General features: G+C 38.8%; 1 protein-coding gene across 1 annotated transcript in view; it reads left to right on the top strand.

Annotated features, from left to right (window-relative positions):
* Positions 1–27075, top strand: part of prkcaa (protein kinase C, alpha, a) — a 250857-nt gene that overhangs the window by 140627 nt on the left and 83155 nt on the right. Inside the window, exons 5-8 of the mRNA XM_041784712.1 lie at positions 845–973; positions 20531–20687; positions 20870–21004; positions 21442–21535. Coding sequence (XP_041640646.1) covers positions 845–973; positions 20531–20687; positions 20870–21004; positions 21442–21535 — 515 coding nt within the window. The remainder of the gene's footprint in view (positions 1–844; positions 974–20530; positions 20688–20869; positions 21005–21441; positions 21536–27075) is intronic.

Raw genomic sequence — 27075 nt, 5'->3', positions numbered from 1 at the left:
TCAGAGTCTTTCATTCCATAGTCTTCCTGGTCTTATTACTCTCTTATGAGGCCTTGACAATGACTGATGGGCAGAGGCGCCAACTAGACCCCTTGGTGATGACGCTCTTTTGCGCAATTTTGAGTATTGTTGGTGAGACTATATGTCTAATGTTGACTAAGGAGAGCCAGGATGGGGAGGGTCAGCGGAAACCTGGTATGCTTTCATGGGCCTCACTGCATACTGGCTGGGCTGGACCAGACCTCGGGGGCAACCTCGTAGATTGTGGAGGAGTCATCTGGGATAAGAAGACACCTGGAGAGATGTGGCATGAGCCTGGTACAGGCTTGAACAATGGCCATTAGGAGGCCAGAGTAGTGCAGGGCCAAGGTTGACGCGGTGAATGCTGAACTGGCATATGCTCCATATGATGTTGTAAACTCTGGGGGTGAGGCCGACCAAACTGTGAATGTAAAGGGGCAGGTTATTTAAATGATACCTGCTTATTCTTATGCTTTGATTGGCCAGATAAGCACATACAGCCAAGAATAAAATTTAAAGATACAGCAACAGGTTTTCCAACCAAAGATAAAGTTTCAAAGTTGCATATTATACCTTTAAACTTTTTGAATCAAATAAATGTTTTAGAATTGCAATAGTAATTTGGCAGACTGCGTATACCCATTAATCAACAGTTAAATCCGTTTTAGACATGGGCATGTTTACCAGGATCAGTGTTTTAAATAATTTTGGGAAGGCCCTCACTGATTCAGCTTGGTTAAATTTAGTTGAAATCTATCAATACCATCTTCACCTGTTTCTTAAATCCTGAATTTTTTTTAATCTCATCTTTCTGTCCCTCCAGCCTGCGATATGAACGTCCATAAGCAGTGTGTGATGAATGTGCCCAACCTGTGTGGAACGGATCACACGGAGCGGAGGGGGCGTGTCTACCTCAAGTGTGAGGTCAGCGCGGATAAACTGCAGGTCACAGGTAATAACCCTCAGTCTCTGTCTGTGCATGCTGGCTGTGAAAGGTGATATCAGATGCTGATGCTCTGTTTCGATTAATGGCGTGATAGCACATAGACATCACCTCTCTAACTCCCGTTTCTATTAACATAAATTGGACTTTGCCTGCCATTATCTCATATTTAACTGTCCCTGCTTGTGATGCTGTGTATCCAACAAGGCCAGCCTTGTTTCTATTTGTATTTTATCAGTGTGCAGCCAAGGTTTACCCCTTTTGATGCACAAATTGATTGATGCAGCCTCTACTGCTTAATATTCTCTAATAAGAAACCATCTGCTGTTACGACACACTTGGAAGGTAATCCCAAACCAAATCTGTATTCCTGCAGCGGTGTGTGGTCTGCCGCGTGGGCCCTGCGCTGTATCTCTTTTTAAAACAGTCACGACATGCTGTGTGTGTTGGCTGGACTTTCTGATGTAACTGGATTGTCTCTGCAAAGCGACGAGTATGCAGAATATATTAATTTATGTAAGGATTAAACTAAAGACAGGATATGAGTGCTGTGTTTGTGATCAGGGTCAGAGCTTTGCGATCATGTCTATCACCATTATTCATTAGGTGTCTGTTCTGCTTGATCACAGCACAGGCTTTTTCCAGCCGCTCTAATTACTAATGCCTTCTGTTTCAAAAGGAACACCTGGTCTGTGCTTGCAAGTTCTAATAACGTACTATTTATAGAGTTCTCCTAATGTAATGGGGTGCATGGTGAAGTCCAGGAGGTTTTTGGGAAAGATAAATGTCCTGTTAAATCTATACATAAAGTCTATATTAAGAGATCACTGATCACTAAAATCCTTCAGCATTTCAGTCTGTGTTCAAAAAGATGTTTCAGCAGGATTCTGATAAATACACTCAAGAAAAGACAAAGGCAACAATGGCATGCTTTTTGCAGCTATTTGTCCTTTAAGCTTTTTATATTATTTGTTTTCTGGCCTTCATTTCTTGGTCTGTTTGCCTTTGGTATTCTCCAAACACATACAATATAAACAAAACTATCACCTTGGCTTTTTTTATAATGTAACTTTTATGCACTATAAAAGTGAGGTGTATCATGTGTAGCCCTCAGTGAAAAAGCCTAGACACCTTTACTCTAAATATTTTATCTGTCTGTGCAGAAACATGGAAACAGATTAAAATCACACTGCAGTTGTAAATACAAGCAGTTACATTTTGTAATAATGGAATATGCAGCCAGCATTTCTGAAGGACTACCTGTGTGTTTATTCATGAGTTCATCTGAAGTTAACCTCCGTGAGTTTACTTTGTCATGTGTTTTAAGGCATGCTGTAAATCCTCTGCTGTAATGATAGTGCATTAACACTACTGAACCAATACTGACAACAGAGAGCTGACAGCAGGAGCACATAATGGTGGAATTATCTGGCTGTCATGGGTTGGTGTAATTAAAGATCCCCAGTATGAAGTTCACTGACTTATTCACCTATCAAATTATCCCCTAGAGGAAGAAGGAGATTAGGGCAGAGAAGTGATACAACACCTACCTCAAGCTCTACACACGCATTAGTAAACATTTCTTTAATGACTGAACAAAATAGTTTTGTATTTTTTCTCCGTTTTCATAAGCTATTTTCCAAGGTCATCCAGATAAAGGCAAAACATAATAGCATTTAGCAAATTAGTCTAAAGTCAGATAAATACGTTCTGTAAACCAGAAGCCTGGAAATTGTTGTCTATTTGCCTTGTCAGCCATTAAATCAAGCCTATAGCATTAGTTCAGGCTGGCTACAGAACAATTATTGCCAAAATGGATATCCGCTGATCTCACACAAGCCCTCAACAGCTTATTGCCAGCTGATTTGCTCTAAGCACACTCCTGGCAAATAACTCTCATGCTGCCTTATATCAGCTGCTCTTTCCTGGCCACACTCTGCTGCTTTCTCCGCTCTTGCAAAACCTCCTCCACCCCAGCTTCTCCTTCATAGTAACTCTAACTTTATCAATATAATTCTGTTGTCACTGCTGCCTGCTCTGCTCTTGGGTTATTGCTGCTTCTCTCCCTGCCTTATGCTTTTCTTATCAGCATCGGAAGAGCAGGAACGTGTGCTGTTCCTGCTTGATGCTTTCCAGATAGGCTTGTGGAAGGGCAGGGGTGTCCTAGAACATCTACACCACCAACATAAATGGGAGCAATAAGTGCTTATTGATAACTGCTAATAAAGAAATATTTCTAACCACAAATCCTATGGGTTGCTTGATGAAATGGTCCTGACTGAACTAGTCACTTTGGCATACTCAATCACTTAACGTATCTTAACCTACATTATGTTGGTGTTACAAACTTTCATATACCTCATCTTTAAATATTAAAGTGACCCCAACATCCTTATACAGTATATTTTTGTGTGTGGCCGTCAGTGGAAAAAATTTGGACACCCCTGGTTTAGACATAGCATTTGACTGGGATTGTGGGCCTGAAATGTTTAAAAATATTAGTAACTAGAAAAGCACTCCGACCTCCGCCATTAGCCCTATCTCCCAATAGTGAAGAATCCTTTAAAAAATTCCTGGATCTGTCCTCATGTGCCCTCCACCACGGTATTTGCCAATTACTCCCTCCCCAGTGGGGTGGAAACATGGTGAGGCAAAGCATTGGCTTTGCTACGGGTGGACTGTCATGGTGGAAGCATTGCCTGCCCCGGAGCCAATAGATGCACTGACAGTCTCACCCATGGTCTCACTGGATGACTGGAAGTCATGGCAGAGGGTGAATATTCCTCTATTCCTCCTAGCATTGTGAGTATTCTCACTACAATTCACTGTCTTTCTCTCTGTTACATTCCGACTTGTCTCCTCGACCGGGTGTGCGTCTTTCAAACTCTGTAAACTTCTAAACTTTGAATAGAAATACACCCAAAATGCTGCTGGGATTGAAGTTACTCTTGTCTGCCATCTCCTGTTGTAAAGTGGTAACAGCGCAGACTTCTGCCATTGGCCCTATCTCCCAATAGTACAGTATCCTTAAAAAAAATTCCTGGATCCAGATGGTGATCTGGATCACTCCCAAAATCTAGTCAGTTCTTCCTTGTGCCATTTCTGACATTTACTGAAAATTTCATCAAAATCCGTCTATGACTTTTTGAGTTATGTTGCTAACAAACAAACAAACTAACTAACAAACAAACTAACTAACAAACCCACCCGATCACATAACCTCCTTGGTGGACATTATTATCTTAAGAGATGACAAGGGGGTCTGAATTTAACCCTTTAGCCAGCTGATGGTGCACATCCCTAGTTTCAACACACAATCGTTTTCTTTCAGCACTTGCAAAAAGTAATTGGCTCAACAAAAATCCAGCAAAAATGCTGTGAAGATGAGTACTAATAGAAGTATACAGCACTGATTTTGATTGATGATGATGACTAATGTCATGCATGATCTTGCCCAATGTCAGACCCTCGCCTTACATAACTTTGCTTTTTTAAATCTTGTTTACCAATGGTGCGTTTTTTGCATAAACACACTCCTTACTCCTAAACTTAAGTAATTTTCCACAGTATAAGCTTCTGTTGACTAATGTATGGCTATGTCTCAATAAAAAGTGCATTCTAACAGTTTATTTTGGCCTTGTGTAGAAATACTTGAATAGTGCACTCAGATAAAATACAGTGGAGCACTCCTAAACAGATTGAGCTGGTCAAATAATGCACAAATATTTATTCAAGACTTTGGGCTGAGACCTTGAGTATCCCCCTCGCCATCTGCTGCCACCTCTGAAAATGCATGTAGCTCTCATGCGCCAGTCATCTGCTTCAACACATGTTGTTTTTATGCAGCTAATTCAGTTTTATTGCATTCTCCAATTAGTAACGAAGCTGGGCCTGTGGTAAATATATGTATGGACATATGGAGGTTGTTTGATTATATAAGGTATTTGTGTACTCCAAGGATGGGAAATTACCACTATCACCTGTAATAGTGTTTGGTGCTTTAAATGAAAACATGCAGACTTGAGGTTCCTCTGTGATTCATAGAAACCTATTCCCAGCAACTATACTTGCATGTTATCATTTGCATGTTTTCTTGTTCCAGTGTGTGTAAGTGTGTAGGTGTGTGTATAGAATTGCTGAACCAGCCTGCTGCCCACTCAGGCCAGATTGCATCACAGATTACATTAGCTGCTGTGTATGCCTTGCAGACAGCAGGCCAAACAGCACTCTTATTACATGGTGTAGCATTTAGCAGGGAGGAGGTGCAATGGGAGGCCAGGAGGAGGAAACATAACATCATTTTAAGAGACTGATCCTTTTATTAGGATGTGTATACGCTGACTGCGTGTTTGTGGAAGCACTCTGTGGACAAACAGTGTGTGCACCATTGAGCTAAGTAGCTGTTGGTGATGCAAATTATCCTCCAGTTTGTAGACTGGCTGCTGTAAACAACCCTGCTGTCTATTTCTACTGTGTGTACACATGCTGAATATAGGAAAAGGATCTGAAGATGTTTGATCAAAATGTTGGCAGCAACTTTAACCTTATCTAACTTATCTTGAATGGAGCAGTAAGAAGTAATTCTATTCTTTTAATGCAAACAAGTCATAAGTTATTCTCTAAATGATTAATTCAGTTGCCTTGAAAAACAATGACAATTTAAAATCATTATTACAGAAACTGCTTTTTTGATTGTAAATTGACAAAATGGCATCGTTTTTGCCAACTTTTTTAAAAGGTGTTTTTTCCAAACATCTGGTGTGGTGCCTCAAAACTGGTCAGTGATTTTGTATTACTTAAGGTGAGGAGTGGAGTAGAATTCCTTGCCACAGCATTATCTCCTGTATTTGAAGTTGCTTACCAATGACTCCCAAATTGGGAAAATGATGGTATGGATGTGCTTATGACTGGTGTTCTGGGCAGTTCATGTAAACACACTGTTATATAAGGAAATCAAAGAATTTAAGTTTAGTGTAAAGTAACACAACTCAATAACCTAACACAATGCAATGAAGTACAACACAGCCCATGACACAGTGTCAGACTATATATGGTATCATGTGCAAAGATTTATCTTTAATTATTGTAATCTATCTAGTACATTTTTGTCATAGGCAAATATAAAGATAGTGCTTTTCTTTACTAGAGGTCTGTCTCCTTTTTTGATAACATCTGATTTTATATGAACTTGTCAAAATTAGATGTAGTCTTCAAATATGATTCATCATATTATCTATTGCAATGAATAACACTATCATATAATATCATATATTATATAATGTGATGTCGGGATGATTGGTATGTCATGTCATGTCAGTTGACATCATATTACATCATGTCATCTCAAATTGAATATTATGTCATGTCATATAATATATTATGTCATGTTTTGTGATATCATTACATGTCATGTCACACATTATATCATGTAAGCTGGTATGTCACGCCATGTCATGTCAAATAATATAATGTCATGTGATATACTACAAAATGCCATATCATCCCATATCATATAATGTCATATGATATAATGTCATGTCATTTAATATGTCATAAGTCATCATGTCATGTCATGTATATCATATCACATCATGTCATATCATGTCTTTTCATTTTATCATATCAATCCATCCATTTTCTATACCCCTTATTCCATTCCGGGTTGGGGGTGGGCTATCCCAGCTGTCATTGGGTGAGAGGCAGGGTACACCCTGGACTGGTCGCCAGTCAATCGCAGGGCTGACATATAGAGACAGACAACACATAGACAGACAACCAGACACGCTCACATTCACACCTATGGCCAATTTAGAGTGATCAATTGATCGACTGGGAGGAAGCCGGAGTACCCGGAGAGTACCCGGAGAGAACCCACGCGTGCACGGGGAGAACATGCAAACTCCACACAGAAAGGCCCTGTTCGGGAAGCGAACCAGCAACCTTCTTGCTGTGAGGAGTTCTAACCACTGCGCCGCCGTGCCGCCCGTCTTATCATATCATGTTATGTTGTGTCATGTTATGTATCATGTTGCATCATATTGTATCAAGTCTTGCCCCGTTATATCACATCGTATTGTATCATTTTGTATCTTATCAACCCATATATATTCTTGTTTCATATTGTGTCATATCTTATAATGTCATATCATATCATATAATCTCATATCATAGTATATTGTATCATATTGTGCCGATTCCTCTGGCAGAATTTGCTATTGTGCCATATGGTAACTTGTTTTTATGTTGCATATTATATTATTATTAACATATAGTTTACTAACTCTGACTTTATCAATATAATTGATGAAGTCAGATTTACATATTATTAACATATAGTTTAATTTTATTTAATCAAACACTGTGTCACATCATTTGGTATGCTATGATGTGGTGTGGCATTGTTTTGTGCAGTATTGTGGTATGGTATGGTATGGTATGTTATGGTATGTTATGGTGGTGTTAGGACTTAGTCCCTGCTGTGTTTACTACATGTCACAGAATAATGTATTTAAAATTGTAAACATGATGTCCAAGTTAGTGGTTCAGCTGACTTAATTATCACAATTCTCAGCATTTTCTGTACTTGCAGACTTATAGCAGAAAGTTTTACATAACTGCAAATAAAATTAATGACCTACAGAAACTGAACATTTAAGCAGACCTAAAAATCTGACATTTGAGTGAGATTCTTTTAAGTCAGAACAAAATGTTTAATATAAGTGACTTCATCCAACCAACCCCCAAAGCTTTAACACACCTTTGAGTTTACAGTAACCCCAGTTTTCATTTTCTCTTTTCAGAGGCCAGAATCAAAGTGTTTAGCAGGAAATGACAAGTCTGCCAGGGTGAGCAGCTTTCCTTTAAAAACAAAAAAAACCTTCCACGCACCCACCCAATGATGTCAACCACACCACTGGAGACAGACTGATTCTGAAATGGCTAAATGGAAGAATGAGTCACTCTGAAACAATAGATTTTTGTGCAGTTTCCAGAAACACGATTTGTGACAGTGTTTGTGTTGTCAGTCAGGATGATATTGAGATGTGATGCAGAGGTGCTGACGGAGACAAAACAAGTTGTGTTTCTGTCTGCAGGAGGATAGACGTAGTCCACAAACCCTGTCCTCTGCCTCTCATTCCTGCTAACACTCAGCTTCTGTGTCGCTGTTTGCTTCAGAAACCCTATTGTTCATTGAATCGCTGCACAGACACTTGATGTGTGTGTGCATGCCGGGTGTCCCTTGGGAGAAGGGGAGAGACTGGTAATCCCTTTTCTGTTTTCTCTTTGACTCACCCTGTCTTTCAAAATTTAACATCTCCACACTCTCCCGCTCACTTCTGTCCTCACTTATTAATCTCTGTTTTCACCTTTAAATATCTTTTTTCATTCTCAACTGGATACCCAAAAGCTGCTATTTGTTGCGCTAACGCTGCAGTAGGAGTCAATCTGTGTTATATGTAGGAGCTGTGTAGGTGTGTGTAGGTCATGTCGGATGGATCGTTGCTCAGAGTGGATGTGGATGTGGGTGGATCAGGAAAGTCTGGTTTTACTTCTGAACCTTCTGGAGGTGTAGCAGCTCTTTACAGAACAAAATGCACCTTAAGCACAGCTAACATCTTCTCGCTGATGTAACAGTCAACCTTATATGACTCTCTTTTGCTGCTGCTTTTGATGTATTATTGTCATCAAAAACTTACCACATGTAGAAAGTGAAACATCTGAAGGTTATTTTAAGATTGCTGCTACACTGAAACGCATTTCTCAATTAAACATACATGGCTTTTTGGTTTAAATGCGGCTACAGAGAATAAGATAAACAGGGTAAAAGCATTCACTGCAATCACAGCCTTCATATTAAAAGTTCATGGCATCCTCTTATACACCTCTGATTTTTACCTGATAGAAGTTAAGCCATTTATTCATGCTTGTAGAAACAGTCATCCATAAAGTTAGAGATATCATAGGAATCTCCTGATAGTTTTCAATCTCTACTTCAGTAAAAATCCTGGTGTATGATATCCTGTGCAGCAGCACTTAACTTTCATACTGTAGGTTTCACCTGAGTCTTACTCTATTTTTTTGGGATATTTCAGGGTGCCTGCTGTAGGTAGAGTCAAGTAACAGACTTGCACTGTTGCATGCAAAGATCTGCAGGAAGAACAGCCTAGTTAAAAAGAAAAAGTAGAGATAAAAAAATAATACACTTGCAATTAAAGGGATATTTTGGTAATTTTGATGTGGGGATCCATGTGTCAATAGTAAGAGGGGCTTTTCGAAGTTAATGCATTAATCAGGATTTATTAAGGTCCAGAATTAGTGTTTTTTAAAAATTGCATTAATTGCAAGTGTTATTGTCTCTTACATACACTTGGTAAAGCCACTGAAGTGTCTCCATGCAGCCACAGTGATGTGGCTACCACTGCTCCTTAATGTCTCATTTCTCTTTCAAAAGCTCAGTGGATAAGTAAAAGTCATCTGCAACATTTTTCTTTTTACTCTGCCCTTATATTTCCTTTCAATCCATAAAAAGTTTATGTTCTGTGGTTCATTCATGTCCTAATTTTAAATCAACTCAAAGCTCCATATTTTCATATAAAATGAAAGCATTGTACCTCAATTATCCTCAGTTTAAGACAGAACCAAAGTCCAGAATAAAACAAAAACAGTTTTTTTATGTAAAATAGAAGAATTAAAAAAATGTGACTTAGCAGCAGCTTAACAACAAAGTTTGAAAAGTGAAACTGAGTCTTTTTAGCTCTAATCTATCTGCCTGTCATCACATGAATGTGATTTTTTTCCCCTCTGGTGGCTAAGAAACAGCAGCCTAGCAGATATTTAAGTTCCTGTTGTAGCATTTATTAAAATGTGAAAGGATCTTCTTTCTCATGAGTGGGCGTGGCTTTAGGGCTTTCAACAGACACGCCCACAGCATCCTAGAACAGATTTTACTGCCTCGTTTCTTTGATTTTGAAACTTAATTTTATAAACTTACAGATGCTTTTCATGAGTGAAATTTGGCCTGGTGGTTCATAACTAGGGAGGCATGATTACCTGTTTTCACAATTAATTGCGGTATTAAACTTTACAATTAGTTAATCGTAAGGTTTCCTAAATACCGTCAATTTCCAGAAAAGATTATGCTGGGAACCATATTGGCACGACAGCACAACTCGTCCGGAACGTAAACAGTTACACAACATCTGTGTGTCACCGCCTCCTGCTGCTTCCTGCAGTTGCAGGTGGAGACGTGTCACAGTCCCAAACAAACTATAGCATGGAAGAGGAAGAGCTGTTCCCTCTGAATAAACGGTTGAAGTCAGCCGTGTGGGATTTTTTTAGGAAAAAAAAAAAAATGTCCAGGGTGTCATTGTGGAAGACAGCCAGCCTAAATGTAAAACATGCCACAAAAAAGTTGCCATGAAATCAGGCAATACTTCAGCACCTGCAGGTTAACCACCCGGCGTTGTACGCCAAAGTAAAGGTAAACAGTAACTGGGTTAAGTTATGTCAATGTTAGGGATGGGGATCAAAATCCGGGTCCACAAGGACCTGGTTCTGTGTTTCTGAAATACCTGAAATCAATAACGATTTAGCTTATCGATACTGCTGTCGAGTCTCACAGGCTCTGTGACGTAATGTCATTTTAAGATAAGACTGGTGTAAAAACATACATCAGTTCTTTCGAGGGGAACATAAACAAGAAGGGTCATGCATCACATCAAACAAAAATGTACCTTCAACTGTCAGCTTGAAGAAAAAAGACGCTGCCTGTGAGTTGCATGCCATCATATCCAGTGCTGGGAGTAAGGTATCCCTCACTTAAGCTGCTTCAGGACAGTTTTCTTCTTCAGCTGCTCAGAAAAATGCTGAAAAATGCTCCAAAACTTTGAGCAAGTCCTGTTTGTTAACAATAATAATCCAGTGTAGAAATCTGCTGTTGAATAGGCAGAATTGAAGTTAATTAGCAAACTTTACGAGCTGAAGACGGAAAATATGATGTGTTCAGGTACCTCAGTAAATTAGACAGTTGTATTATATATGTTATGATGTGTTCAAATGCCACATAAAAATTATTATTATAATGGTATTATTATAATTTTTCTTGTAATTTTAGTTCACTTTACATTGTTGATATATTATTTTGTTATGAGAGCATCCTAGGATGGAAATAAATTAAAGTACGAGACATATAAGGAGTGTTTGTGTGATTTTACTTATTCATGGTAGTGTGAAATTAATTAATGCAAAAATAATTGTGATCATCGTAAAATCACAATTATTTCTCTGACAATAATCGCACCAGGAAAATCTGTAATCGTGACATCCCTATTCATAACACACTGGCTTGTAATACAAAAAACCTAAAACACAGATTTTTTAAATCCCTTTACAGGGACTTTAAATATTCATTTTGGATAACTAGATACATGTTTATTGCTACTGCTATTGCTGTATGGATTCTTTAGTTTTAGTTTACAATCCCACTTGACTTCATTATCACAGTGTTGAAAAAAGTATTGTACCTCTTACAGTGCAGGTCCAACAGTCCAAATTGATTTGATTATGATTGTAAGACTTATATGTTAATTACCTTTGCTTAAGTCTACTGAAACTAACTTTTTGCCAGTATCACCCAGCCCAAAGACTGACATCCTCTGTGGGCAATACACTTACTATGGATTAGAAGGTCATACAACCCGCTTGTGAGGGAGGAAAGTGAGCCAGAGTATTTGTTTAAGCATGCATATGCATATGTTTTCATGTTTGTGCAGTTGCTTGAGCGTGCAGAATAACTAGATTAGCTTGATTAATTTTCTCCATTTTTTAATTAAGTTTATATTTTTGAAATATTCTTTTTTGTATCCTCATTTCAAACTCATCCCTGTCTATTTTTCTTAATGTTGCAGCTCTCCATCCTTTAGAACACTTCTTCCCACTGGGCTAACCTTGTTGATCAGCTAAATTACTGAAATGTCAAAGACTGCCCACATTATATGATCATTTAATTTTGTAATTTCAAATCTTCACACTCTTGACCATGACAGAACCACTAAAGATATGTTTATTGGTCTCCTTTTCATCACCATTAAGTTTCTCATTCAGTCAGGAATGACATCCTGCCTTTTTCTGTTGGCTGCCCAAGTCTGAAGGCTGCCTGGAAGCAGAGTAGGAGCTGAACTGAAGAACCTCCAAGGGTTTGAATTCAGTCTATTCTGCTAATTGATCACTGCCCAGTGATCTGAGTGCAGGAGTTTCCATTATGCAGCCTTTTCTGCCATTCATTTCCATTTCTTTGTACAGTCTGAGTCCCTGTGCAGAGGAGCCAGCAGGTTCTTGCCAAGAGAGAATTTACTTAAAATCCTGCTGTTACATTTTCCCCATGCATCAGAGTGAAGATAGAGCAGCTGACAGCACTTGTGTTGGTACCAGTGCCAGAACTTTTCCACTGCAGAGACAGCAGGATCTCCTGTTTAATGTTCTGTAGCTCCTCAGCCATCCAGCTGTCTTCTAAAATGGAGCTATAATCTATCAGAAAAGTAGTGTTTGACAATACAGTTTTTTTTATGTTTGACATTTCAAATAGGTCCAATCATAGAGTATTTTCAGCCCATATTGTGCTATCAATAAGAAAAAAAACGGCTCTAAAAATGGCGTGTCGAAAAGCAGAACTGTTTGTTTCTGTTGCTAGTCACTTAGCTAAGCAATCTGATTGTCAAAGCAAAACTAATGATTTCTCCAAGTTGTGTGCTTTCTAAGGGGGGGGGGTGGTTGAAGTCTGCAGGCAGTGTTTACACAGGGAGGTGAAGAACAAACATGGCTGACCTCATTTTTTGAGTTAGGGTCATTTGGTGTCAAATGAAAAGAAGTCACCATGTGTTCGTGAAATACAGTGTTTTACTTGATCTGTCTCTGACAGAGAAAATGTAGAGATGTGGGTGTATGCCTGAACAGATAGGTCATCTTAATGTGTGGAGTGCAGCGGCGCATGGGCTACTGACATATAAAATGGATTTAGTTAGCTGGGTGTACGTAAAAGTCAAGGTAATAAAAGAAAGAAAAAAGACTTGAATCAAATCTGAAGCCTCATATTATATGTTTAAGGCTATGGTTGTCAAAATTCAACGACACTTTTCAATACCACATGTTTTATAACAATGCAAGTACCGCTATTTTATGGTGAGTGATTCTGAACTCTAAGAGCTTTCAAAAATATACAGATGTTAAGTTTTTCATTTTTTTATTTATTTGATTGTTATTTATTTATATATCTATTTTGTAAATAAAGTTCAAGTATCTTGGGGTCTTGTTCATAAGTGACTGTAGAATGGACCATGAGATGGACAGGCTTACTGGTGCAGCATCAGCAGTTTTGCAGGTGCTGTACCTTGCTGCTGTGGTAGAAAAGGAGCTGAGCCCGAAGGCAAAGCTTTCAATTTACCAGTCAATCTATGTTCCGACTCTCACCTATGGTCATGAACTCTGGGTAATGAACCTAAGAATGAAATTGCGAGTTCAAATGATCAAAATGAGATTACTTAGGAGGATGGCAGGGTTTAGCCTTAGAGATAGAGTGAGGAGCTGGGACGTCCAGAGGGATCTAGAAGTAGAGCCGCCGCTCCTTCACATCGGAAGGAGCTATTTGTGGTGGCATCTGATCAGGATGTCTTCTGGGCACGTTCAACTTGGAGGAGAACTCGGGGCAGATCCCAAACTCACTGGAGGAAATATTTATACCACCTGGCCCAAGAGGAGGAGTCCCTCAGGAGGAGCTGGAAAACATTGTTTGGGAGAGGGACGTCTGGGCAGACTTCACCTGCTGGTAACACGACCCAACCTTGGATAAGCAGAAGAAGATGAATGAATGTTTGATTTTCACTCCAAAATCTTAAATTATGAACAAAACTTTCAGCAATACGCTTTGGTGCACATAGTCCCATGACAAATGCATCCAAACTATTAAAAAAGATTAAAAGAAAACAAATTTAACAGTATCTATCCACCAATCTTGGAGGCAGTAATGCTGGTAAGTGTGTATGCTAACAGCTATTAAACCACCAACAAAGAAGAGGAAGTAGCCGTCATGTAGAGACACACAAAGAAGAATAGTTCTCAGCAGTTTAAGAACATGTCATGAATCCCATGCAACTTTCTTCCAAACCCTCTTAAGAACAATTTAAAGAACTAGAAAAGCACTCGGAGAGCGCAGACCTCCACCATTAGCCCTATCTCCCAATAGTAAAGAATCCTTTAAAAAATTCCTGGATCCAGACGGCGATCCGGATCACTCCCAAAATCTAATCAATTCTTCCTTATGCCATTTCTGACATTTCCTGAAAATTTCATCAAAATCCGTCCATAAGTTTTTGAGTTATGTTGCTAACAAACTAACAAACTAACCAACCATACCGATCACATAACCTCCTTGGTGGAGGTAAAAATCTTATGAATATATTGGTGAGTGAGGTGCAATGAGTAATTTAGTTTAAAATTGTGCTCTCAATATCAGTTATAATAATCATGATTACAAGTTTAGCTATAACTGAGCAGATCTAATCAGAGGTAGTAAAAGAGGTGTTAGAAGGTTGAGATGGGATCAGGAGAGTTAGCAGGAAATAGTAGCGCTATCTGTTTGCCCAGGTCTGCCTGACTGTGTTTACAGATTCTGCTGTGTTTACTGTGCTCCTTTTGGTTTCACAACACTGTCATGCACTGTGAAAAGACTGAATTTGGAAAATCATGAATTTTCAACGGTGTAATGAAAGTGGAGCAGAGAATCACACTATAAGTCTATTGCCTGTTTATAAAACCTGCCCAGTAATCTCATAAAATCCACTAATAATAATCTTAACATGCATTGCTGTTTGTTACTGAAAAGGGAAAAAAATTAACAATGACAAAAATGGAAATAAAAATCTCTTAACCTCTGACCTCCAAAACATAGTTGGAGAAAAGCTGTGTGACATAATCATCCACATCATCATTTCTCATTATTCTGTTTGTTTTTTTTCCCCATCGTATTGAGTTTTGCATATTCTCTCTGCCTCTTTTGTGGGTTTGAACCTCAAAGAATAGCTGAACTAGGTGACTCTGGGATTTCTGTTGCCAGTCTCCCAGAAGCCATGTCATTGGTATTCCCTGTCTGTCTTTGCTGCCTGTCTAGGCCCTCTTCTCAGTATGTTGCACACAGTATGTCACGTTGTTTTGGCAAAGGCCTATCTGCTTTTCATGCATCTACCTTTAGTCCTTTGTGCTTGGGCTCCTTTTCTTTGTAAAAGAAAGACATACAGGCCAACAACTGTTGCTTTTAATGAACCTACTTTGTTTGCTTTCCTTTAAGGCAAAAAGGGAGGGCGTTGTGCATTTTTTCAGCCCATTTTTTGCTTTAACACCTCAGCACTTAGCCTAAGGGATTCCCATCAGTTTAACCTTTGCAGCTTTTAAAACAAAAATGAATCAGAATATCCAGATATGACTGTTTGATGTCCTATCAAAATGAGAAGATGGATAAGCTGCTTGGCTGTTTCTGTTTCTGATTTAACAAACCTGCAAATCTAACATCACATTTATAGTAGCTAATAGTTCAGCCTGACTCAGATTTTTTCGTAACTGTAGGTCTTGGATGTCTCATTTCTTGGATTCAGTTTAGTCATAGTCAGAGCAAAGTTGTTTATGTATAAAAAAGTTTTAAAACTTTCTCTTTTTTTGGATACAGAAGTGTTTTTGACTTTTGCTGCTGAGCCAAGATATCTGTGAAGACTTGTATCCAGGCAACTACACAGCCCTGACACACACCCCTGCTGCCTTTGCCCTGTGTTTGTATGCGTCAGCATGCATATGCATGTGTTTTTACAGCTACTTTAACACAGGCATGTGGAATAATTCTTAGACATAAACTGTCCCTAGTGATGTAAAGTTCATGTTCAAGGTTTTTCATTTTACTTGACTGGGACTTTTTAAATTGTTTTTGTGTCTTATTTGTTGTACAAGTAGAACAAATTATTACTGTATAGAAGGATAAGGCACCAGGATTAACCACACAGTCTAGAGGGACCCCCAAAGGTCATCACTGGAATTACAATTTGAACATCTTTAGTTGATCTAATCCTGTTTCTTTCTAGTGCTCATGAATATACCTGGACAATTTCGAAAAAATATCTTATTGCACTTATTTTGACTCATTGAAAATGCTATTTCTTGAAGGTAATGATAATTTTTAATTAAAAAAAACATACACAAATAAGGGAAGTAGGATTTTTGCAACCTATTCTAGGACAAAGAATAAGAATAAGGAACCCCTGAAATCTTAACTAGGGACATTTTTAATGTTGCTTTGACTTTGCGTAAGTACAGTTAGTATATAAAATATTCAAAATATGATCTTTAAAATGTTAGGTGAAAAGTGCAGAAGATACTGTAACTTCACTCTGGTGTGGAATTGAATCAGTACTGTCTGTATTTTTCCATCTAAATTAATTTCACGCATGATTTAGGACTGTCAGGGTAAAGTGCAGGTTTAAATTAAATAGCAAGTGTAATCTTACATGTTACATCCTCCCTTGTAAATCCTTAGAGTTAAAGTAGGATTTACAACTAACCACGTACAGGCGCCGCCAGATGGGGATGGAGCATATATCATACAGTTGGAACTTTCACTGCCTTAATTTCAGTGATTGTGTAGACTTTTATGCACCATCTGCCACTCTGAAACAAAGGGGAATCATGGAAATTACTACTTTCCTTCCATTTTACACCCCCAGTTCCAGAATAGTTGGGGCACTGTGTAAAATCTTATCACCCCAGTTTTAGCTTCCTTACATTTGGCTCCCTAGTTGTAAAATTGATTTTAAGATGTTACTAATTAATTTTAAAGCATGTATGGGCCTGTCTCCAACCTATACATCAGAATTAATAACCACCCAGAGCAGTTTTATATCCTCGGGCAGGGGCCTTCTGGTTGTTCCAAAGTCAAGACTTAAAACCAAAGGTTACCAAGCAATTTCCATCAGGGCTTCTTGACTTTGGAGCAACCTCCATGCAGACTCTTTTAAATCACTTCTTCAAACTCATTTCCTTTGACTTGCTTTTATGTGATGTCGTCTTTCATCTGCAATTCATAATATCATAAAAATATTAGAGAATCAGGAGAAATCTCTGTGGGAAAGGGAAAAGGCCCAAGATTGGTTTGCCGTGATCTTCAGGCACTCATTTGCATTAAAACAGGTATGATTTTGTACTGAAATCACTGCATGGGCTTATGAACACTGTCAGAAGTCATTATCTGTCAACACAGATGGCTGTACCATCCACAAATAAAAGTTTTAGCTGTATTGTGAAAGGTAGAAGCCATATGTAAACACAATCCAGAAATGCTGCCATCTTCTCTGGGCCAAAGATCATTTAAAATGGGCTAAATCAAGATGGAAATCTGTTCTGTGCTCAGATGAATCAAATTGTTAATTTTTTTTTTTTTTGGAAACCACAGGTACACAGTTTAAAATCCTGCATCTCCAATAGAATCTGGTTGCACAGGCAGCTTACACATCTGGAACTGCACTATCAATGCTGAAAAGTATGTAGAGGTTTAATCTTGATCCAAACAGTGTCTCTTTCAGAGGAGCTTTTGCACATTTCAGCAAGACGCTTCAAACCACATATTGCAACCATCACAACAGCATGGCTTCACAGAAGAAGGGTATGGGTGCTTAACTGTCCTGCTTGCAGGTCAGACCTTTAACCAATGAAATACTTGGGTTATCATAAAACAAAAGATCTTGCATTGAAGACCCATGACAGTTGAGCAGATAGAATTCCACGTCCAACAAAATGGGACAACATTCCTCTCCCAAAACTCCAGCAGCTGGCCTTCTCACTTCCCAGACATTTACAGTTGGATGTTTGAAGAGGGGACACTACACAATGGTAAACAGGGCCCTGTCCCTACTTTTTTGAGATGTATTGCTGCCATCAAAATCCAAATGAGGGAATTTTTTCATGAAATGTTAAAATGTCTCACTTTCAACAACTAATATGTTTATGCCCTTTCTTGAATAAAATATGGGTTTACCACCTTTTAAATCGCTGCCTTTTTTTTTTTTTTTTTTTTTTTCTCTGTAGAATGAGAATCTAGGAGATGCATCCAGACGTGTCTAATCTGACTATCAAAGACATCAGCTAAACACAGCTGATTTTGTGTTTTAATCCCGTATTCTCTGACGGATTGAATCCATATATTAAAGCACTTAAGTGTTCTTTTTAGGTGCATGCAGACAGGTTTTAACACTTCTGCATTGGATTTCTGTGACTGTAAGGAGCTGCCAACTCAGTATCGCTCGATACCTTTCCACACCTCGAGCTTCTGTAAGCTGCCTGTCTCTCTTCACAAGCATTTTCTCTCCCTGTCTCCCTCCTTCCTCTCTCAGAGTGTGTGCACTCCTCAGCAGCTCACTCCAACATGCATCAAACTTCACACCTTGGTAACATCCTGCAAACTCAAATCCTCCAACACAGATGCTGAGAATAAAAGCAAGAAATAGGAAAGTATCCACTGCTGGCTTGTTAAATGGTCATTTCATTTTATTACTTTGAATAAAATCACACCATTTGGACATGAAAAATTTTCACTGGAGGTGGAAAGAATAATGGCATTAATACACAGTATAATCTATGGTTTGTGTCAGCTTTTCTCTTAACCTGTCCTGAATACATCTGGGCATATGGGCATAGAGTAAGTAGTGGTGTCCAAATTCTCAGTGAGTATTGTTAAACCCTAAACGGTCCACTCATTATATCCCACAATGCATTGTAAAAAGTATTAAACAACCGATAATCACTTGCCCTGCAGAGTTTACCATCATACATAACGGTTCAAAGCTGAGATGAACAGAAAGTTACATTTGACTGGTCACAGCTGGTGCTGTACCAGGCTGCTGTGGTGGAGAAGGAGCTGAGCACAAAGGCAAAGCTTTCGATTTACCCTCAATCTACCTTCCACTATGGTCATGAACTCTGGGTGATGACTGAAAGAGTGAGATTACGGATACAAGTGGCCAAAATGAGATTTCTCTAGAGGGTGGCTGGGCTCAGCCTTAGAGATGGGGTGAGGATATTGGACATCTTAAGGGAACTGGGAGTAGAGCTGCTGCTCCTTCACATGGAAAGGGGGAAGTTGAGTTGGTTCGGGCATCGAATCAGAATGCCTCCTGGACGCCTCCCTTTGGAGGTCTCAGGACACATCCAGCTTGGAAGACCTCGGGGAAAACCCAGAGGCATTATATGTCCTGTCTGGTCTGGGAATACCTCAGGATCCCAATGAAGGAGTTGGAAAGTGTTGCTGAGAGGGATGTCTGGTTGGACTTACTCAACCTAAGCAGAAGAAAATGGATGGATGTTTAGTTTAGTATCAGTTACCATTTAGTTATTTTTAACTGTAGCCATAATGTAAGCATTTAACAACCTTTAACTGACTAACAGGACACTGGCAACAAATTAATAACTTTTCATACTTTCCCAATGAACTTATCTTGATTTGTTAGTGTTATCAAATCTATAGTTTCAACTTAAAATTTCCCAACTGACTAAAGTCTAATCTGCCGATATAACAGTGAAGACAGCAGTAACGTCATAACAGTGTTCAAGCTCCCCAGCCACTAGGAAAATGGTTGCTGAGTGTATAGTGATCATTGCCCTTTGCAACCGCTGCTGTATCAACACAGTGGTGACCATCCCTCCTTGATTTTTCTTTTATTTATCCCTTGGGATCCCATCAATACTATATGTCATTGCAGTATGGCATAACTGCTAAAACAGTGGTTTCAGAATATTGGCCTAATGCTTTCCTCTGCAGGTGAAAGGCCACTTAGTGTCTCTGCTACTGGGGCATCCATTGTAGTGTGACTTACAGGGCCAATTGGAGGGACATCTGGGGTCTCTAGGGGCCGAGGTTTGGCCAACAAGGCAGGCAGTCAGACTGCACCTGCAGGGATAAACACAGTGTGTGTATAACTGTGTGCATGTCTGCGTTGTGTTTTTATGTGTCTGCCTGGTCTGGCAGTGCTCCAATGCTCAGGGCTAATGGAGTACTAATGTCCCTGGTGTGCCCTTGTTTACAGAGCAGCTAAATACAGGAAGATAAGAAGAGAGCCTTCGCCTACTTAAGCATGACACAGCCTGCAATTTTGATTCCCTGTTCTCGTAACACATCCTGTATTTGCTCCCTATACTGTATGAATCAGCAGCATAACAATCCTCAGAGGCAGTGACTCGCTGTTTGATCCCAAACATGGGTAATTTATTCTATTGATGTTTACCTGTTGCTTAAAAGGAAGCATTTTTTTTACTGACAAAGCCACATTGTGGAAACAGAAAACAGAATATGCATGAGATTTTCAGCTCTGAATAAAGATAAAATGTTTGTTTTACTATTTGTGCCAGGCTCATTTGAATAATCATTCGGGTAATTATGTGTACGGTCCATTCACAGCAAAAACACCTTGGATTATCGTGTATTTCCTCTGTGTCTCCCTTTACTAATTAATTATTTCTCCCTTTTTGATGTCTCCCTGTCAGTTATTGAAGGCAAAAACTTGATCCCCATGGACCCCAACGGACTTTCTGATCCGTATGTGAAGCTCAAGCTCATACCTGACCCCAAAAATGAGACCAAGCAGAAGACCAAAACCATCCGCTCCAACCTCAACCCTAGATGGAACGAGACCTTTAATTTGTAAGTAAAAAACATGTCACACTAACATGCTAACATGTTAAGCTGACATAACATACTTTGATTTAAATAATTCTTATATTTTCATCATTACAAACCACATGCAACCGCAAAGTGCAGTTTACTACAAGCTTATTACATACTCTGTATGATATAGTGACTTTGACCCTCTGTGTGTTGTATAGCAAGCTGAAGCCTACAGATAAGGACCGCAGGCTGTCAGTGGAGGTTTGGGACTGGGACCGGACCACCAGGAATGACTTTATGGGTTCTCTGTCCTTTGGTGTTTCAGAGCTGATGAAGGCTCCAGTCTGCGGCTGGTAATGCTCACTTTTTATTAGCCCTCATGTGTTGTTTGAAATCACACAGTATGGTATAAACAAGGCTGATGTTTCCAGTTTGAAATACAAAGTTATTCCACCAAGCAGTTTATTCTCTGCTCTGTGAGGACTCGATTAAGGGTACTGTTAAATTATTTATAGTAGTGATAGCTCAGGTTTTCTGTCAGGTAATTTATTTTTATGTTCAGTGCACCTCAGCCTATTAAGAACTAATGGTTTATTGTTAGGTTAAAAAAGACATTGTATAATAAAGTATTTTTTCCCTGCTGGTACATTGTGGGCCACAGGCAGTCATTTAAGATTGATAGAAAAGTAAAACAGTCCAGAGAAGAAAAAGGAGGGAAAGAAGACCATACCTCACTGTTTCTTTGTTTTTATTCCTCCATCTTTATTCCCTTTTTGTCTCTCTAATACAGGTTTAAGTTGTTGTGCCAGGAGGAGGGCGAGTACTATAGTGTTCCCATCTCAGAGGAGGATGATGGCAACGAGGAACTAAGGCAGAAATTTGAGGTGAGGGTTGTGATCAAATAATCCTCTCTGTCATCTGCATGACTTGAACTGCTGACTTAAAGAGTCTTGTAGGGTGTGTGCAACATACCGGAATATTTCTGACTTTACATTTGGTGTGATACATTAGGTACATAAAAGTACAGGATTTATGTTTATTGGTTTACTTCTTGGATAAATTACATGATTTGAGATGAATAATAAAAGACTCTTCACTCTGCCCTTCAGCCCCTTTAACACGCACACTATGACAGATGCACATACAGACTGGCTGTGGTGCTGAAGTCACTCCTGCTGTCATAGCTCTTACTTTTCCAGAGGGAAAGATGTGTCTGTTTTTAGAGCCATCACACTCAGGAACGTAAGGAACACTTCATTAACTGATGTGTTATTGGGGAAAAACGTAATCAATTGATAAACAAACACTCCTGTTGATGCACATTGATTCCATCACTCGTGTAAATGAACTAATTGTTTTGGATCTCTCCTTGTATTTTTTTCATTTATTTATCTCATTATCAAAGTTTCATGTCAGTCTAGGTGTATCAAAAACCAGAAGAAATTGACCAATTCGAGAGCATCGTCCTCGCTCTTGCAGGTTTTGGTTTGCTTGTAAATACACCCATGTAAACATGGACCAAACGTTGATGTCATAAGCAACCATGTTGGTCCTTGATTGATCCTGAACAGCCGAGCTGGTTGTGTATAAATGTTCTTAATTTAGCATCTTAGATTATTAATAAAGAAATGTAAATGCATGATTAAAAATGCATTCAACTTTTATTTTGATCACATGACATTTTACTATACTGTAAATGATTAATCACGACAGTCATATTTTTTATTTAAGAAATGAAGCTTCTATGTATTCTAGATTCATCTCAAACAAAGTAAAATATTTGAAGACCGTTTTTTTTTGTTTAAATGTTCAAATGTTGATTTCAGCTTACAGCTCAAAAAATCTGCTACGTCAAAATATTACAGTATTACAGAACATCAGTCCAAAATATGATATATAATACAGAAATGTTGACCTTCTGGAAATTATGCTCATTTATGCACTCGGTAATTGGTTTGAGCTCCTTTTGCACAAATTACTGCATCAGTGCGACATCAGTGGAGCCAGTCAGTCTGTGGTGCTGCTGGGGTGTTATGAAGGCCAGGTTGCTCCGATAGCAGCCTTTAGCTTCTCTGTATTGTTGAGTCTAATGTCTCTCATCTTCCTCTTGACATTTCCTTAGAGATTCTCTATGAGATTTTAGGCCAGGCCAGTTGGCTGGCCAATCCAGCACAGTAATACCTAGCCAGGCCCGACCCAGGATCCGAGATCATCCGAGATTGGGTGCGCTCATGGTGGTATGGTGCTAAGCAAGCTCACAGGACCTTGTAGTCACAGGCAGTCTCCCATGCAAGTACAAACCAGTTTTTGGTAGTTTTGGCTTCACTGTGGGCAGGTGTCAAGTCCTGCTGGAAAAGGGAATCGGTATCTCCATAAAGCTTCTCAGCAGATGGAAGCACAAAGGGCTCTAAAATCTCCTGGTAGATGGCTGACAGCGCTGTCTCTGGTCCAGCAGCAGTGGGTGACATGGCTCCCCATGGCACTGCAAGCACCTTGGACTTTGTGCCTCTCTGATCCTCCCCAGACTCTGGGTTCTAATTTCCAAATGAAATGCTAAACTTTGCTTCATCTGAAAACAGGACTTTAGACCATTGAGCAGTGGTCCAGTTCTTTTCATCCTTTGCTCAGGTGAGAGATTGATGACATCTGTGATTCAGGAGTGGCTTGACACTTGTAGCCCATCTCCTGGACTTGCTTATGTGGTGGCTCTTGATCCAATGACTACAGCCTCAGTCAGCTCTTTGTGAAGCTAAGTTATTGAATCTGCTTTGTTTGACAACCCTCTGAAGGCTGAGCTCATCCATGTTGGTTGTGCACCTTTTCTTCTTTCTCTTCCAGTCTTAATAAGCTTTGAGACAACCTCTGAGAACAGCCTGCCCTTTCAGCAATGACCTTCTGAGGCTTACCCTGCTTGTGAAGGGTGACGATGACTGTCTTCTAGACCAGTGGTTCTCACCTGGTGGGTTGGGACCCAAAAGTGGGTCGCGTGGCTGTTTTCAGTGGGTAATGAACTGGTTTCAGGATAAAAAAAACATCAACAAAAACATCTCTGATATTGAAGCACGGAGCAGACATCTATCCATATACTTTATTTTGCAGGAAAATTAGTAAATTCTGATTGTTTTCCTGAGATATTCACATATTTATCCTGTTATGTTTGATGATAATATTTTCAAGAAAGTTAGTTTTCATATGACAATTTGTAAATGTCTTGTCACCTTTCAAAAAAAAAAAAACACAATGAAAATGTGTTGTGATGGTAAAACATAGGGAAATCAAATGTTTGCATGCAAAGTGTTAGCCAGTCTCTCTGTTCAGCCTTTTTGTTGTATCCCTTCCAAGGTCCAAATGTCAGCATTTTTTGTTGAATTAATTCAATAAATATCTGAAATTTGGGTTCCTATGGCTGGACCAGTAAAGAACCACTTTTCTAGACAACGGTTAAGTCATCAGTCCCTCCCCATGATTGTGGTTGTGTGCACTGAACCAGAGTGAGAGAATGAAGGCTCAGGAAACCTTTGCAAATTGGAGTTTTCCATTATATATCTGAATATTTCCATGAGCTGTAAGACGTAATCATCAAGAATAAAACATCTCTCTTGAAATATTTCACTTTGTATGAGATAAAGCTTGGATTTATGAAAATGTAATTTTTCTGAAGTAAATCATGGGAGAAGAGATAACTTTTTTCTTGATACTGTAATTTTTAAGATGCTCCCGTAATTTCAATATAGTAAAATTTTCTTTAAAAACATATTTTAAAGGTAAAGTGTTTAATATATAGCCTAGTAGCATTTGCTTCCTATCTAAGTTAGTGTTAGCTACCTGAATAGTTCTAATTTTTTCATTCTTACTAACTTCCAATAAGCCTTTTATTCATACATAGGGAGTCCTACCACAGATTCTGCCATCTTGGATTTTTGCATCTTGTATGTTTCTACAGTACCACAGGAGGTCCAAAATAACAGATATTACCACGAGAAGTGAGCATTGCAGTCTAGAATCTGACTGTTAGATGTCACTAATGTACCCAATTTTTCATACTGCACATTTATAATAAAACATTTTTCATAATATAATACAGTACCTTTACACTGAGGTATTTAAATGAGGAATGTGCGGCTCACCCACCATTCTACTATGCCTGTTTTTTTTTTAATAACTTGTCTCTCAAACTGTTTTTATCCTGAAGGGGGGCGGGTTGCCTCCAGATGTAACTATTTCAATCTGGAGTGCATCCTTTATGACAACAGCACAGTCTGATGAGCAATACTATCAAATGTATCTATTTCTATCTGTATATTTTACATGCACTGTCACTAAATATCTTAGAATGAACCCAGCTATCTTGGTTTCATTTCGAGCAGCATGAGTTTTTCTGACGTTGAGTCCAGCGTGCAGTCATCTTTATATTTTAATTTGTTTGTTCCCTTTGTTTCTCTTCTTAATCCTGTGTGACTTCTATGTTTGCACACATCCCAGCAGCAACAAGGTTTCAGTCAACAAGGACATTAATCAGTGTAAGGATACAGGTGTGAAAAATAGAATAGTCTTAACATAGCTTCAGAAAACACTGTGGAGGATATTGGGGAATTAGAAGAAATTACTTATTTGTTGCATCTGGTGACATTCAAAACACAGAAATCACACTTTGGATGTCAGTGGTTAAACTTTTGCCACACTAATCTTATATTTCTCAAAATAAAAACACAAATACAGTTTAGAATTTGATTTGAGGTTGGTTTGAAATAAAAGTAATATATTTGCGGTGCATCACTTTGAAAGAAGCATACGCAAAGAATTGTGGGTCATCTTTTCTTCTCTCCTTTGGTAACGCATGGTCCAGTGTATCCTATACTAAAGGAGATAAGAGAGGAGGCAATGAAGTTCTTATTATTAATCAGAGAATTCAAACAGCTCTCGTCATGGCCGACACTGAAATACTTCCACATCATTCACATCATTTAGGAACCTTCCTGAGGACTATTTATACAGACTCCCACTATTTTTGCTTATGGTGATGTTTGCTTTAGCAGCTCATAAAGAGGCACCAGCATTAATTTTATACTGTTTTATAACAAACAACCCACTCCTCACAGGAGCTTTATAGTGTATTGATAAATGATACTCTCTTTTTGATTGACACCCAAAAAACACATTCACACTTACACATTGTTCTTGACCCTTTTCCTTTGTTAATGAATCTCTCTCTGACACTGAGAGCCCATCTTTGTTCATCTGATTGTCTGCATCTCAATGGGAGCAAAAGTGTCTTACTTAAATAATCTATTTAAAAATACCTTTCTGCTAACCAATGAAAGGAAAGGTCATGTATGGGAATGAAACAGTTTTTTAAGAATTAAGAAAAATATAGCTGATTCACGTCCTTTAATTGCTTTGCCTAGTAGGGTTGGTTGTCACTCTTTTACTCCAGTGTGGATTGCTCATCATCAAAACATATTTCAATAGTCCTACATTAGATTGAAGCTTAAGGTGGTGGCTTGAAAATGTGTATCCCTCTCATTTTCCAGCTATTGTAACAAAGAGATAATTAACTCTCACAGACACTCTTGACACATTTGGACAACCAACCCCATCACGGGCTTGGTTGTCACACAAATTTGGGTCATTGTCACAATGTTAATTTAATGAGAAAATCTTAAAAAGAAGGTAGAACTAAATTTTAAATTTTGATTGCATTGACAAGTTGACAGATACATAACTTGGTGCATCTTACATCGTTTGATGTGCCTGTAGGCCTATAGCAACATAAAGAACAAAATAAATAGGCCTAACAGTAATGGCCTACTTAACTACGCTGCTACTTTTTAACTACTTTTTAAGGGTAACAGTTGCTTTGTTATAAATCCATTGTGTAAGAAGCTAGGAAAAATACTGAGAAGCTGTATATTTAGAATTTGACATGAAAAACACAAAAAGTCCCCTTACTAAGACTATGTAGGTGAGCTCTAAACCCATTTCTGGAAATTTTCGTAACAAATTTTGGGAGACGGTGCCCTCTGGTGGTGAGATATGATGAGTGTGACAACCAACCTTGTTCTCTCCCACATCTGAGGTCCTGGGCAGGAAGATTTTAAAAACACATTACAATAAAATGATGAAAACAATCCAGAAAAAATTCAGAATCATACAAACTTCATAAACAGTTTATCCCAAAAAATCAAGTGATCCCATGTGGGTTTGCCTTGAGCCTTGTTTGAAGTTTTGTTTTCATAAAAACTGAAGATTGGATAACCTATAGAAGTTGGCATGTATTTTAAGAAAAGGACACAAACGAAGTGATAAAAGGCAGGCGACCGTCAGTGCATCACACTCAGGATGTTGGTTTCTGTATATTCTTTGTTTCACAGCTGATTCTTCACCCTTGTCTCTGTCTACTCCACACTACTACTATCATTTCTAG

This window comes from Cheilinus undulatus, linkage group 4, assembly GCF_018320785.1.
Source record: "Cheilinus undulatus linkage group 4, ASM1832078v1, whole genome shotgun sequence".
Taxonomy (NCBI): Eukaryota; Metazoa; Chordata; class Actinopteri; order Labriformes; family Labridae; genus Cheilinus; species Cheilinus undulatus.
The sequence above is the reverse complement of the archived record's forward strand: the minus strand, read 5'-3'. Positions and strand labels throughout refer to the sequence as shown.